The 15382-nt window shown below is 42.3% G+C and overlaps 1 protein-coding gene across 2 annotated transcripts in view; it reads right to left on the bottom strand.

The window, feature by feature from the left end:
• Nucleotides 1-1936: 1936 nt before the first annotated feature.
• Nucleotides 1937-15382, bottom strand: part of PDE6D (phosphodiesterase 6D) — a 31470-nt gene continuing 18024 nt past the window's right edge. For both annotated transcript variants that reach the window (XM_057367168.1, XM_057367169.1), the window contains exons 2-5: nucleotides 8789-8877; nucleotides 5809-5934; nucleotides 4907-5012; nucleotides 1937-2574 (exon numbers count right to left, since the gene is read on the bottom strand). In XM_057367168.1, coding sequence (XP_057223151.1) covers nucleotides 2493-2574; nucleotides 4907-5012; nucleotides 5809-5934; nucleotides 8789-8877 — 403 coding nt within the window. In that variant the 3' untranslated portion in view covers nucleotides 1937-2492. The remainder of the gene's footprint in view (nucleotides 2575-4906; nucleotides 5013-5808; nucleotides 5935-8788; nucleotides 8878-15382) is intronic.

Genomic DNA, 15382 nt, shown 5'->3' with positions numbered 1-15382 from the left:
AAGGGAAGGGAAGGGAAGGGAAGGGAAGGGAAGGGAAGGGAAGGGAAGGGAAGGGAAGGGAAGGGAAGGGAAGGGGCTCCGGAGGTCCCCCCGGGCCGTGTCAGGACACGTGTCCCTCCGGGACCCTGTCCCAGAGCTGCTCACCCTGCAGAGCCTCAGCCACGCGTGTCGGTGGCCACTCGAAGGCCCGCGGAGCCTCCAGCGTGTGCGGTACTGCGGGAAGGTTAAGTGGGTGTGGGAGTTCGAATAATTTGGGCTGGAAAGGACCTTTAAAGGTCACCTAATCCACCCCTCCTGACATAAGCGGGGACATCTCCAACCAGATCAGGTGCTGATCCACTGATCTGACCTGATCTGGGCAACCTGTTCCAGTGTTTCACCACCCTCATTCTTAATATCTAATTTAATATCTAAATATCTTTAATATCTTAATATCTAAATTTATCCTCCTCGAGTTTAAAGTCAAAGACCTCTTGTCCTGTAGCTACGTGCCCTACTTAAAAGTCTGTTCCCATCTGTCTTATAGGCCCCTTCAAGTACTGGAAGGTTGCAAAAAAGTCTGGAGTCTTCTTCAGGCTGAACAACCCCAGCTGTCTCAGCCTGTGTTCCCTGGTGAGCTGACCCTTCCCTCTGATCATTTTTGTGGCCTTTTGTGGAGTCCCTCCTTAAGGTCTGTGTCTTCCCTGTACCGAGATCCTGGCTGGATGCAGCACTCCASACGGGGTCTCACRAGAGTGGGGTGGAGGGGGAGAATCATCTYCCTTGGCCTGCTGGCTGTGCTGCCGTGGATGCAGCCCAGGATGTGAGTGGCCATTGGAAGAAAAGGCACCCAGGGCAGACTCAGACCCTTTGAGAGCATCCGTCCCTCTGCTCTGGGTCCTTGGCTGTAGCTGAGCTTGGCAGAGAAGGTGCCTGCTCCCTGTCCGTGCTGGACACCTCCTGGGTGGGTCTAGCAGAGCATTTGACCTGCAACACAAAGGCACCTGCTCTAAAGAGCCTCAAACTTTGTTATTTTTCCTGTTTGGATAGCTTTGTGTCTCCTCTTGGATGGAGGTCCCACCCTCCCTGGGTGTTGTTCCTGCTGGGTGCAGTTTAGGTTGATGTCTCTGTTTGAAGGCTGGTTTAGGATGGGTCACGGCTGACAAGACTGCCCTGTGAGTGCCCCAGGATGGGATCCGTCAGTGAGGTCCAGTGAGAAAGTTGCTACCGTGGCTAATGGGATTAATGGTCCAACTTCCRTCCCCCTAAAGAATATTTACACTGTATGCTTCCCACATACACCCAGGATAAATGACTCTCCCAGGATAAGTGACTCTCCTGAGAATCTCAAGCCCAGGGACAGGACAGGCTGGCAAAGACATTGGATGATCACAGAGCYGCTTGTGATGTTCAGAAGCAGAAGCTGGAGATGCCCCTTCCTACAATGTCCACGTGCTTAGAACTGATTACAAATAACAGAGAAAAGTGGCAGCAGGGCTGGAGAAATCTGTCACAGCAAAAGTGCTGCTATGTGTCTCTAGAGCCCCCACACATGGGGATTGTTGGTGTCAGCAACTGCAACCCCAGCAGAGCTCTGGGGAGCCCAGCCCAGCACGGGAGGGATGCTGGTGGGCTCGGGGGAACATGGGTTTTCCACTGGGCTTCAGGGTCCCCAGGCACTTGGAAAAGCAGAATAATGTGCACTGCTGCTCGAGAAACTGGTGACAAAGGGAWAGTCAGCCCCAAAGGATTAACAGACAGAGGGGAGGCCAAGGAGAAGCCTTGGTCAGAGCATCAGCACACCTTTCCAACATGGCCAGCTGGAAGAAAAGAAATTTAACAGAGACAGGGGTTGTGGAAGGGGAAGGGCAGTGGAAAGCCCTGTTCTGCTGCTGGCTTGAGCGGTGGCAGTTTTGTGTTTGCTGAGGAACATTTTTGTAACAGAAAGGAAAACACACAGAACTAACATTTCTTCCCTTCTTTGGACGGTAGGAATGTTTTAATTGAGAAATTTGTTTTAATTACATTAGGTGATATCACAGTCTATTTTACAAGTTTGGGGKAAGAGGATGTGTGGACCAGTTACACAGAAATCCAGCGAAAGGATAAAAATCTACAACATGAGAAAAATGAAAAGGTTAACTTAACCCCAAAAGAAAAGTATTGAGAGTTTGGTGTGAGTGGAAATGGGAGATTATATCAGGGTCCAGAGAAGTAGAAAGGATGAGACTAACATAAATTTACAGTATTGGTTCTGCACGACCATCGTTTGCCTGTGTTCAGAGACAGCCTCTCTTCCTGAGGGCATCGCTGAGCAGATGGCCCCGTCTCTGAGGGTTTGGTCTGGTCTTGTCAGAGGAGAAAGCAAAATAACTGATGGGCAAAGGTCACAACCCACGCTGAGCTGGTCCCCAGGGTCACCGCCTACAGGAGTGTCTTCCACTGGATAGTCGGGGGGTTCTGCACCAAGAACTGTATGGAGGAAAACTAAAACAGCTCCAAAAAGCCCCATCTCAAACGTAGAAAAGTCTCACTCTGGAAGTGCTTACGAGAAGATCGTCATCATAGAATTTGGTTTCTATAATAACATTACCACTGCAGGAGGAAAGGAGGAGAAAGAAGAGGTGTTAGAAGGATGCATGGACAGTGGACAGCGATTGCTCCTCTCCATGCCCTCACAAGACTGGGCTCACACCTTGAACCCCCACATCATCTTTGGTTTGGAGCTGCACAYAGTGAGCACTGTCCTGGTCTGGGTCAGTCAGGACTGAGGGATGTCCCAAAAACATTCCTGTGCAGAATGTTCCCCCCYCATCCCTCTCCTGTCTGAGCACAGTAGTGCTCAGGATACAGAGTGCTCAGACAGCAAACTTCTGATCACTCCTATTGCTAAAAATAAACTAGCAGTCCCAGCACCTTCAGGCYCTGCTTTCCTGCAGGAATTGGGAAAACCAATGGAAATTCTTTTTTTATTCTCCTTCTCTGTCCTCTACTGCTGAGCAAGCTACATCAACCAACTTAACATGTCATTTCCCTCAAGAAGTGCTTAAATGCAAAGACATATATTGATACAAACTGTAATGGAAATGTGGTTTTGTGTATGACAGAAGCTCTGGGGATTTAACTTGCTGACTTTTGAGATTTTGGGACCATTACAACACCTGGACACRTGGGCAGTGTGATCTGACCATGTCTAAACAACCTGGCTCTTGAAAAACAAAGCACCAGTTCTAGCTCTGTGGCTCTTGGTGTCTGTAACACTGAACTKGCTGAGAGTGTAAAGGTTTGCTGTGATGTGGACAATGTTTGAATGTAAATGTCAGGGAATGTTCTCAATCTGATATTTTGTTATCCTGGGAACTCTTCATGCAGAATGCCTTYGTTAGCAACAAGTACCACATCTCCATTCTCTCCTGGTTTGGAAATACCAAACATGAGGTCTTTGGGACTATCAGAAAGTGAGTGGCTCTCCAAATCTTGGCAGCTGTAAAATGATGATTTCTTTGGGCCACAAATTCCTCTTTGGATTTCTTTGGCTGGGGGTTCTACTGAAAAACCTCAAGAATTACTTTAGGACACCTCCATGAATAGGAGAGATCTGGGCCTCCCACAACAAGAACATACTTCAGGAAAAGAATGGGACATTGGAAACTCCTCAAGGTCATTTGAAAACTAGCTTCTCTTGACTCCCAGTCCTGAAAATGTCTTGAATTCCTGAGATGATCAAAACCAACTTGTCAGATGTCTTTGTTTCTTTACTCTRGTTTCCCAAATCTGGCTCCTCCTGTACCGACAGTTCCCAGCTCTGGTAGCAGAGGACATGTGCAGCACCTCCAAGGTTCTGAGCAGACTGTGCCAGGAGCACTATTGGAACACTGGTGCTCTCTTCCGAGTCCGCTCTCTCTTTGAAACGTGCTGTGAATGGAAATCAGCGACGGGAGCTCTCATCCTGGTGCCTTCTCTATGCRACTGGCTTTGCTCCAGACAGGGAATGAGAGGGAAAACGCTGGAGAGGAAGGTCTTCCAGAGGACACAGTGACCTTGCAGTGAGACTGGCTGCTCCCAGCTGGCACCAGGGTTCCCAAACCCTTCTGTTTCTGGCACACTCCTTGTCTGCTTGCCAGCACCCACCAGCACTGCAGGGAGGATGGTTACACTTCCCAAGAGCCTCCCTCCAGGAACCTTACCCATCATCCCCCCAAAACTGGAGCCTTGCCGCCCATGCTGAGCAATGCTCAGCACCCAAGGCATTGCTGCCCTGCTCAGGAGCCCATGTGCAAATGGAGCCAGGACTAGACTTTGTGAGGAAGGTGTGTGAATCTTCCTAAAGGTGACTGTAAAATGATGGTTTCCTACCTGTTAAGGGTATTTCCACCCCAGATACAAGTCCGTGCATAATGTATAGAAACACATGTAAATGCATATACTCTAAATGTGTATGAGCCAATGGTAAAGACACAAAGCTCAGCTAAGTGGTACAGTGATGAAACAAACCCTAGAGCAGCTACTACAGGTGATATACTGCATAAACTAAACTAACTTGGACAAGAGTCAGTGATCAATAGCTGATTTAAAAATGGCCCCAAAATCTGCCGAGTTTTTTTCCCCTGGATGTAAGGGGTATTAAGTTGTAAAACATTTTAAAATCCTTTCACAGTTCACCTTCCAAAAAAATTAAGCAACTCTAATAAAGAATCAGTTTCACTTTCTCCAAACCTTTATTGCTATATTAATGCAAATTGGACCTATGGGAAGGAAGGTAATGAGGTTGGCTTAGCCCCTTTTATCTCTCAACAACTAATAGTAGTGAGGTGATTCAGAGTTGGTAGCAGTTCCCTCTCCTCTTTCCCACCGTTGCCCCCAAGGGAATGCCACACACTGCTTTTGCTTTGCCTGCTCTCAGATTCTGCAAGCCCAAGGCACTCACGTTAAAACGTTTGCTGGCATCATCTGTGATTCAGGTGCTGCCTCTATCAAGGACTGCCAAGTGTTTGTGGAGTTAGGAATCACAAAACCAAATTCAAAGAACCATTCTGCAAAATAAAAAAAAAAATCCAGAGGCATTTGAAAGAAGAAAATTCACAAATGGTCCTTYTGCTTTTCAGCTGACAGGCTGGGGAACTCCCTAAACTGTCCTGCTGTGCTGCCAAMATTTTACATTTAAATTATTGTGTACAGCTTAAACTGCACTGAACCCTGCCCTCCTCTCAGAGCAGATACTCCCTTTCTAAAATAGCTGATGGTACTGATAAGGTCACACCACTTCCTTGACATTTGGTGAAAATTTCATCATACCTAATTAGGAACAGGGAAACCACACTCCTCCTCTTGCAGACATCCCTGGGATCCAGTTGAGATTAAGTGTGCAACTGGTTGCCCAAAAGACACAGAGCTCAGTGTTTTATCTGCCCCTCCTCCAGCCCAGATTAAGAGCAGCAAGGCAGTGAGGGGGGTCAGACGTGCAGCTGTGGGGTCACTGRCACTGCTGTAGCCCAGGTAAACCAGAGGCTCCTGCCTGGCACTCTGAGGAAGACCTAGGAATTCCAGTTACAGATGACTCTGAAATAGCCTGTTTCCTTGCCTCAGGCAGCMTGTGGTGGATTTTTGCCCTCAGGCATGATTACCCAGCTTTTTTGCTTACATAACAAAGTGTTAATACACTTATGAAATGCTATCCTTAATACTGTGGCCCATTAGTCCTGACAAGATGAGTGCTTCAGCACTACTCTGAAAAATTAAAATCTCCACGTTCAACCCATTTTAGTCCCTCTAATCCCTGCTGTGCTGGGGGTCAGTCCCTGTGCTGCAGCACACTGAGCACATCCATACCTTCTAGACACTGCCCTTTGAAATAAACTTTCTGTTCCAGACGGAATTTTTCCATTTGTTCTGCTGAGGAAAAGTTTAACTCCCGAGATACGGCTTTGCATTTCAGGATTTTTTTAGGAACTCGAGCTGTGAAACAGATAAAGAAACATTATTTGGACACAATAAAATACAGCTTCTGCAGGTATATTATTCCATACTTGGAAATGATTAGTACTAATACAAGGTCATGGCAGCAGGAGAAATGCAAACACAAACGACTTTGTTTTCACATTTGCTTTTACATTTGCAAGAGTGAAATCCAAGATGCAAATACCTTAAGTACCTTGCCCAGAGCCAAGAATGAAACTTAACAGCAGAATCAGGGATACAACACTGATCCCTCTGACTCCTGGTTCCATAGTTGTAACTAAACCCCATAATTTTGGAAGTTAAAATATGARATGCAACTTATATTTTTACTTTAGGAATTGTGCTGAAGATCACAGGCAGCCAAAGGGCTGCTTAGCACACCAAGCCTCTTAGCCTTTCTCACTTTTCCTTCCGTTTCAAACTGTGAATCCCCAGAGCAAACCACAAAAGTGTTTCTCAGCCCCGCAGCACTTCCTCAGCCATCTCAGAGCTCTGGGAAGTGTCTTGTAGGAAAAAATGTCTGTTCCCTTAACACCAAGACCTACCCAGGCCGTAAAGCCAAAACCACACTGGAAGGTTTAAGACAGCAATTTGACAATCCAGGTTTCTGGGCCCTTGCAATGGGTGAGACACCAACAGCAAGTGGTAAACTGCACCTGGCAGATATTTCTGAAAATGATTYTTTTTAGAGGTGGAGGAGTGAGTGAAGGGACAGTTTGAGAGCACTGATTAAGAGTCCTAATCAGGAGAATATGGAGGGGAGTCAATACAGTAAATTCAGTGGTGTGATCGTGCATAATCCTCCCTGCATAATAGAGAATGTTTCATGTAAATTTATTAGAAATAAAGAGGGGAGGGAAGACAGCTGGCATGTGCTTTATGAACCAAACTGTTCCAAAATGGAAAACATATCAAAATATCCATGAGCAGGGAGCAGGCTGGTGTTTAATAAAAGGAAGAGTCTCTCAAACCCCAGGCAAATCTATCTAATGTAGATGGAGTATGTTTAATGGAGTAGGACCTTGATATGAGACCAATCATAAGAGCTGGAGGGCTAGGGAATGTAAGCCAGGATTCTACCCCAAGAAGAAGGACACAGCCCACGATTTGATTAAAAAAAAAAAAAAGATCAAAAAGAAAATTTAAAGTGTAAGGCAAGAGTTTTAAATGTAAAACATCTGTAATTATTTTTATGAGATTTTTTTGCACCATGGAAATCTGCATGGCACCATCCTTTACTGCCCTCACCAGTACAGACAACAACATTGTGGATAAACATCGTTTCGCACTTAAGTGGAAAATGACTCATTAAAACTATTCTGCAATTTAGTAATTTCATTTCTTTCATCCCCAAGACAGACTGCTGAGAATGTTTGTTTAACACTGTAAARCTACCAAATAGTTACTTTTAATAAAAGTAGAACTCTCTTGTCTTTAAACATCTAAGACATTTTAATTTACATTTATACCATCAAGCAAAAAACTTAATTGAAATAATTTATTTTAAGCTCATTTTACTTTCATGTCTCTTTTTTATTTTCCTATTAAAAAGATAGTAAAGAAGGAAGTTTGATTCTCTTTGGTTATGTCCATTTTAAAACATGCTGGGATACAGATAAGCATAGACAATCCTAAATTTACTGTTGTTTTTTGTTACCTTGAGAATGTACTATACCTGCACATTTATTTAAGCACTTACATGGTTAACACACATTTCGTCAAATATTTAATGCTGATTAGATTAGAAAATGTTGAATGATACATTTCTTATTATTTCACCATTCAAGTAAGTCATTTTGGGTCCAACTGTGTTCAGTTAGAAATTGAAATTCAATTAAAATATCCATATAATTATGTTTTCATTAAGTAAAGCTACCTTAAATATTTGGGACATAWAAGAAAGCAAAGTATCTTAGCCAAACTGATTTTACCCTTCTCATTACACCTTTTCTTAGATAATGAAAGGACTATTTGTATGTCATGAATGAAAGCTGGCTGTGGCGATTCTGTAAAAGCTACACCTCAGCAGCTTACACCAAGATTTGCTTGTRTACTGGAAGAAATCAAACTTCAGATTTGCATCTTCCAAACTGCCTYGCAGTTTTGAATGCCCTGTCACTGAATTGAGCTGACTGGAAAAGCTCCTGCTGTCAAAAGTGGTTTAGATGATTAATTCCAGTTTCAGGTGCTCAGGCTGTGATTTTCACTGCTTAAGATAGTTTAATGTTAAGACTTTGGCAGCAATCCAATGCCACATTAATATTGTTTTTATTTCATCGAAGTGGTAATAGTAAGTTAAGGTAGTAATACTGTATCATGATTTGAAACTTAAGAGTTCATTTTATAGAGAAGCTTGTACTTAAATCAAATAGAAGTCATGTTTAAAAAGCAAATAGAAGTCCTGTTTAAAGAAAATATATTTTATTCAATCTGCTGTATATTTGGTTCTTTCTTTGCTTTGTCTAGACTGTGATTTGCCCTGAATAGCTAAAGAACATACACACACACACACACACACACACAAGTACTATATAATGACTTTAAGACACATATGGACTTAATTTTAAAACAATTATTCTGTTTGCCATCGCTGCTTATGCTGCAGAACCACATTTTCCCACACCTTCTTTCAATGCACCATCAGACTATCCTGCTTTGTTTGTCATCTCTGATGGAGATGACGGTTCCTGTTTTATTTGTGAGGAAWATCTGAGGCACAGTGAGGTGATACGATGTGCCCAAGTGACAAAGGTGACATCTGTCCTTCAAAGCAGGGGTATGTTTGCAACTCAGGTGACCCAGACATGCAGCACCACCCGGCCCCAAAATGCACAGTAAAGTCACACAGTACCTTCATGCTCCACTCCAGGTACAGACAGATCTTCTGTTCCTTGCCAGAGGATTTTCCCTGTTTCTGCATCCCGAAGGTTCATCCAATTTCTGATTGGGAAGCAATAAGGAAAACAAGCTATCTATATCCCTGAATGCTGCATGTATTATTCTTTGCTGAGTTCTGAAATAGGCTACTCCACATGAGTYTCAGTCATGGTTTCTCAGTTTCAGGAGGCCAAGGAAAAGTGATGCTTTTTCCCTGAGAATAAATGAACAAACCAACCCCTGACCAGAATGAATGCAACAAGAGTTGTATAGCCACAGATTTAGTTTTCACTTTAGACTGAAGCTTGTTAACCTCATTTATCATTTTCCATTGCTTCTTAAGGATAAAGACTGTCACTGTGCTGCAGAGGAGCAAGAACATTACTAACAATAACAGATAATTCTACAAAAACAATTGCTGTTTACCAGCATTTGAAAAATGCCAGGAAAAGGAGTCCTTTCTATATAACATGAGAAAAAAGAATAACATCCAACTAGCTCAYTTTCTTAGCTTACAAAATATTAATATCAAGGGTYGTTCTATTGCTGTTGACCTCRTAACTGCCACTCAAGGGAATTCTTCAGCTGCTGAGTGCTAAGCAAAGAGATCTTGTCTTTTCACTCTCAGCAAGTGTGGCTGTGCCAGCATTCAAAAAAGCCCAGAAGTAATCAGTAAATCTATAGGTGATTAGGAAATATTTTTATTTCCAAAGGGACAGTTAATAATGATTTAAAGCAGTCTTTGAAAAATCTCTCTCATAGGGTAACTCAGACACTGACASCTGACAAGGAGCTGCACACCTGCCTGATGCCATCCTCAACAGGGACATAGCTGTCCATAAAGCCATCCTGCTCTGCAGCTCCTCAGGGTGGTCCCAAGGATTCACCAGGTTCAACATCAGAGACTGCACTGAGCAGGATTTTGGGATGAGCCCACACAAACCAGAGCCTTTCCAGGAGCTCCCTTTGGCTGCTTGATGGCATCCTTTGTACTCAGTACTACTTACAAAAACTGCTCAAGGACCTGCCTGGGGAGGTGGAGAGACAGAAGAGAGACAATGGGGACCTTGGCGTGGGTATAAATAGGAGCTGTTGGAGATTCACATGTTGAACTCATCCTCTAACACACAGTTTCCAGGCAGACTCACACAAACTCATCCCATCGATCACATTTTTTCCAGAGCTCCCAGAAAGAAACAGATGCTTTAGCAATTTTTGCATTACAGAGTAACATTTGTTTTAAAATTATGTGCATGGAGGAGGGGAAGGGAAAATGGCTGCTTCAGCTGAGATGTGAGGAGTCTTTCCCTTGCTGAAGACTGGTCAGACTTTCCATGTGCTGCTGAAAGGAAAAGAGGGAACATGTGCACAGGGTCTGTTCACACAAAACTKAGCAACAACTTGGAGCATGGGAAGAGGGAACATAGGGCAGCCTTCTCATGTCCTTCTAGGCCTGTTCTAAACACAAATCTAYCACTTGTTCTGGGATTAAAGCAAAAGAAGATGAAAATCATCATCCTCTGAGGACCTCCTATGGTATCACCATATCCTAGCAGGAAGCTGCAAACTGGAGCTCTCTCCCYGACTAGCAACCCAAGGGAGATGGGGGTTGGCAGGGAAGTCAGAGAGAGAAAATGAACAGCAGAATGGCAAGAAGAACCTGCAGCAGGGCTGGGCATTTCATGTGGTGCTGGCTGGAAAACTCAAAGTCCTAGCCAACACAACCTGCAGGATGGAACTGTCCCAACTACAACTTAAAATAGAAAAAAAAATCCACCATTTTCCCCTACATCTTCCCACACACAAAAATATAAATTAGCCAGGGTGAACTTACTTGCATTGACAACCCCTGTTGATGAGAGCMTGTCTCACGCATGCGCAATGCATGCCACAGTTCCTAGAAAATATATTTAAACAATCTGAACATTGCTAGCCTGTGTAAATTCCTTATCAAATAAATAAAGGTTTAGAGTCAGTGTAGCCAGGCTTTCTGGCCTTGACAAGTCCATGTGCTGGTTCAGGACATGCTTTCCCAAGTTCTGCAAATGAAAAAAACAAAATCAACCTGCTAATCAGTGTAAACAAAGAGTTAAAATATGTGGACCCACACATATTTGAAGGGATCAGAATACATTTGCTAGTTTGCAAGTTTTTTTCCCAGTAACTAAGCATTATTAGAAGAACAAATAATCAGATCTTAGAAGTGCGCACATACACATACACACACACACACACACACACACACACACACACACAGAGAATCTCTATTGGAAAAAACACTTCATATACAAGATGTTAATTCTTTCAAAAAACTACATCTTTAAAAAGAAACAGGTATCTGAAAAAGATTTAAGTCAAAACTGAGATAATTTATAAAACTTAACTGTAATGGAATTTAAAAAAAGAGAGGCAAAACTCATCACAAGCGATTTCTTGACAAGGGAATACCTGACAAAGCAGCAGCTGTACTGCTTACCTAGTTAGCAGCTTATCACACTATTTCTGTCATCTTGGATAGAGAGGCTGGTACTAGGACATACCCCATGGTGAAGAAAATGGAGATCTTGAACCAAACCCACACACACTATTATCTTCTAATGTGTTTAATTGGTTTAAGATTCTTCCACCCCAGCATGAGAGATATTGTTACTAAAAATAAAGAGTGCTCCACCTCCTGAGCAGCAGTGGAGGCCTGCAGGCAGGATGATGAGGGCATTTCAAGCATTATTGAAAGGGAGAAAGTAAATTAATATTGGTTTAATACAATTACTCTTTTTGAAGATTTTCATGTTAAGCCACTTGACAGGGGTAGCTAAGAAGAGTAAGTAGGAAGCCAGGCAGTTACAGCTTTGTGAAGTTTGTRTATTTGGGGAGGGGCAGGGAAAGGAAGAACAGCAGTGTATTCTTAATTCAGTTTCTCACTCTTACACCATTAAATTTTCATTCACCTGGATTTTGGGGGTTTGGGTTTTTTTTTTGGAAACAATGTCTGATTTAAGACTCAATAGATCAAATACTCTTCAATCCTGAAGGCAAGAAAGGATTAGGTAGAACAGCAGAAGGAAGGGTGTACTGTTGATCTATTTATATTCCACCACCTATTGGGTCAGCAAAGTCTTACATAAAAGCTTTGTAGTAGCTGGAACTTGACTTGCTTTATATACACAACATGAATTAGCTTCCTCACAGACCTACTTTGCTTTGCCTGATGAAGGAAAATGGCTTGTGCATTTCTAAATCCAAATTTTGCTTTCTTGAATACCTCTGATGTCAGRACAGAAGTTCTTTCTTTTTTGTATCTGTCATAGAAATCACTTGGTTTAAACAAATCAAAATGTACATCCTTATCTTTCAGTGCTTTAGCATTGCAAAAGATTGCCTTATATTACCACACTAGTAATTAAGAGTAGCCTTGAAGGAAAAGAATGARTGTACAAACAAAATCTACCATTAAAGTACTATGGAGTTAAAAGAACTTCTGCCTCAATCTCCCTGACTATGATTTGTATGTTTTAATGTTTAGCACTCCTTGAATACCTCAAAGGCTGTGGCAAACAGTAGGTGTCATTTCTTTTGTTAAAATGATCCATTTTTCATTTTATTCCTTGCTGTCTGCACCATTCTAAAACCTCAGGAACTGCTATACTCTTATATTTCATAATAGAAACAAGGATAATGTTTATAACCACTCCTAGAAGGAAGGTCTTTCATCATCTTTGCCAGCTTTTTTTTTCCACATGAAATGCAGCATTAAAAACAGCTCACTGCATGCCAGGTGCAAACAGCATCTCAACAATTACATGTTAATGAGACCTGTCCTCTGGGAGGAGGTGGAGCTGAAAGCCATGAACAAGTCAGACTACAATGTCTGTTGTAGACCYAAAAAAGCTTCTGATCTGGACTCAYCAACTTTCACTTCTGATTTTACATGGTCTGTTGTGAAAACACAACCAGGCAGTCATGACTGGCAAGCATGTTACCTTACTGGCAAGTAAAGATCAAATTTTAGGGATTTTATTTATATCAGACATATTTTYCCAGAAGACTATTTGCATCTCAATTGTTTCAATCCAGTCTGAGGAATAAGAACCAGTATAAATTATGCAAACTAACTACCAAACTACAGGACTACAAAGTAGACCACCTAAATGGCCTTATGCTTTTCCTCCACTCATGCCATTCATCCTCTAATCTTTCCCATCTCTAATCTCACTTTTTATTACAACTCCCAAATCCCTCTTCCACAGAACTCCTAATGGTGTGCTTAATTTTAAGCATATGCACAGACCTTCTGCTGATKCAGGTCCTTGAATTCAGTCTGTTCACACTCAAGAGAAATGCTGCTGTCTGCTGTTTAACAAACCACAAGTACACATGCTGGCAGTGTTCCTCTTAGCCTAAGGATGAAATTCAGTGCAAAATCCTATCTGCTGAATGAGTCCATCCATTCCGTGTAGTAACAGGAATACCAAAACACAAAAATTGGAAGTTATTCCTCAAACATTACTGGAGCCTTTAGGTATAGTATTGTCAACTTCTCCTGCTTTCAGAAAGCAGCACACTTTCTTGAGTTCCAGTTTAGACAGAAAACATGCTATGGCAGCTCTTACAGGAGCAGAACTTTTTTAAAACTCATCTATTATAAACCAACCTTCCTGAAGTGATGCACAGGATATGGGTTACTGTGCTTTTCCAAATGATGGGAGGTGCTGGGGACTGGAAAAGTGCTCTACTGAGTCCTCAGATGGAGGGAAGCCAATTATCCCTACAAAAGCACTCCTGACACGCCTTCACTTGCTGTAAAAGAGACTGCTTAAAAAGTCTCCKGCACAGAACAAATTGCTGTGCAACAGAAGCCACAGAGATCCACGGAGATTAATGTGAACCACATGACAAAATGCAGCAAAAATCCTCAGCAACCAACAAAGTCATTTCACAGCAAATTATGTAATCAGAGGGATATATTTAACAGCTACAGCATCACAGCAAAAAGATCAACACAATATCATATACCTATATACTTTGTACTTCCCTTTATACTTTCTGCCTTACATCTTTGTGTGTGTGTCTACACAGATCTGGTATCACCACCATGAATTTCCATCTAACATTCATCAGACAGTTCTGGATTAAGCTGCTCTTGGCCCATGTTTGAAAAGACAGTTACACAAGTTACTGCACACCATGTCAACCTTSCCTTGGATGTAACAGAAAATTATACTAAAAGGGCAGAAGTTCATATTGCTCCATTTTGTTGTGTTCAGTAGACAGAGCTCTGACCATTCCCACTGGGCAGTAGGGTGGTCCTGGAGTGAAGCTCCAGTACTCCCTGCTGTGTCACATTCTCCCTGCACCTTGGGCACCCATTTTGAAGCTGAGCTATGCTCACACCAAGTATTTCCTGCTTGAACATCTGAATACATTTCAACTTACCAGGCACATGCTGAGGTACACTGCAAAAGTCTACAATAAAAATGCAGCTTAGGTCAATTCACAGTCAGATCAGCTACAATGAGATGCCGATGAAATAGAAGTTCAGAACCTGTTTATCTCTACAAACATTGGAAATKAAGTAAACTCACATCCAGCATTTGCTAACAAAAATTGTATCCAGGTAAACATCTGTGCCTTCAAACAGTTTAGGTTGAAAGACACAAGTATTATTCAGTATTTTCATCAAAATTAATAACTAGCCTCCATCTCTACTCCACAGCATCTTCATGACCTCATGTAGCAGAATAAGGCAGAGTTTACTTTAATTTACATTTAATTTTCACTGCTRGCAATTAACTATCTGAAAATACTTAAGAGTGTGATCTCTCCAAATCTTAAAATTTTTAATCAGAATTTGTGACACCTACAGTAGTCTTTACAAAAGCAGGTACTTGTGTAAAAACAATGAAGATGAAGAGCTCCTTGATGCTGGAAGGAGAAGTGTCCAGCAAGGGCAGGTAGGGTGGGAGAACGTGTTTTGTTTCTTTGGTAATATCCCTAAGTATTGCAAACTAAGCCAGGCTTCCATTTCAGCGACTTTTCCTCTCTTCCTCAAACCAAAAGAGCAAGAAACAAATAAATGCACATTTTGAAGAAAGAGTTACAGACCCACTGAAGATGAAGCTAATGGTCATCAGGAGGGAGAAGGGGAAAGAATAATAAATTATAGTAGTTTGCAAGCAGCTGAACTGGGAATGTAGACATCATTGCTTCAAGGTTTGTATCTCTGTCCAAATGAGTCTAGTCTTGAAGAATCTAAACTCTTACAAAGTCCAGCAATTTTTGTCCCTGATGAGCAATAGAAACCAATTTAGGCATTTGCAAGTAGCCTTTGATTGCTTCAGACAAAAGCAACGAGTCACCCTCCTGAGCAGCTCCTGCCTGCAGCAGATGAGGAGACTGYCCTGTTACCCCAGCACATCAGCAAAGGCCACAAGAACGGCCTTCTGGAGAGTATGCAAGGTACTCCTCTGGGAACTAAATTCAGTTCAAAGAGACCAAACAACTTCTCATCTCAAAATCTCCCCCATACCCTAAGATTTGAGATCTCTAACAAAAAACTCTAAAGTAAAAC

Source organism: Malurus melanocephalus, unplaced genomic scaffold, assembly GCF_030028575.1.
Source record: "Malurus melanocephalus ecotype Western Australia unplaced genomic scaffold, MMel_1.1 scaffold_75, whole genome shotgun sequence".
Lineage (NCBI taxonomy): Eukaryota > Metazoa > Chordata > Aves > Passeriformes > Maluridae > Malurus > Malurus melanocephalus.
Note: the sequence above shows the minus strand (reverse complement) of the source record. Positions and strands in the feature narration are given on the sequence as shown.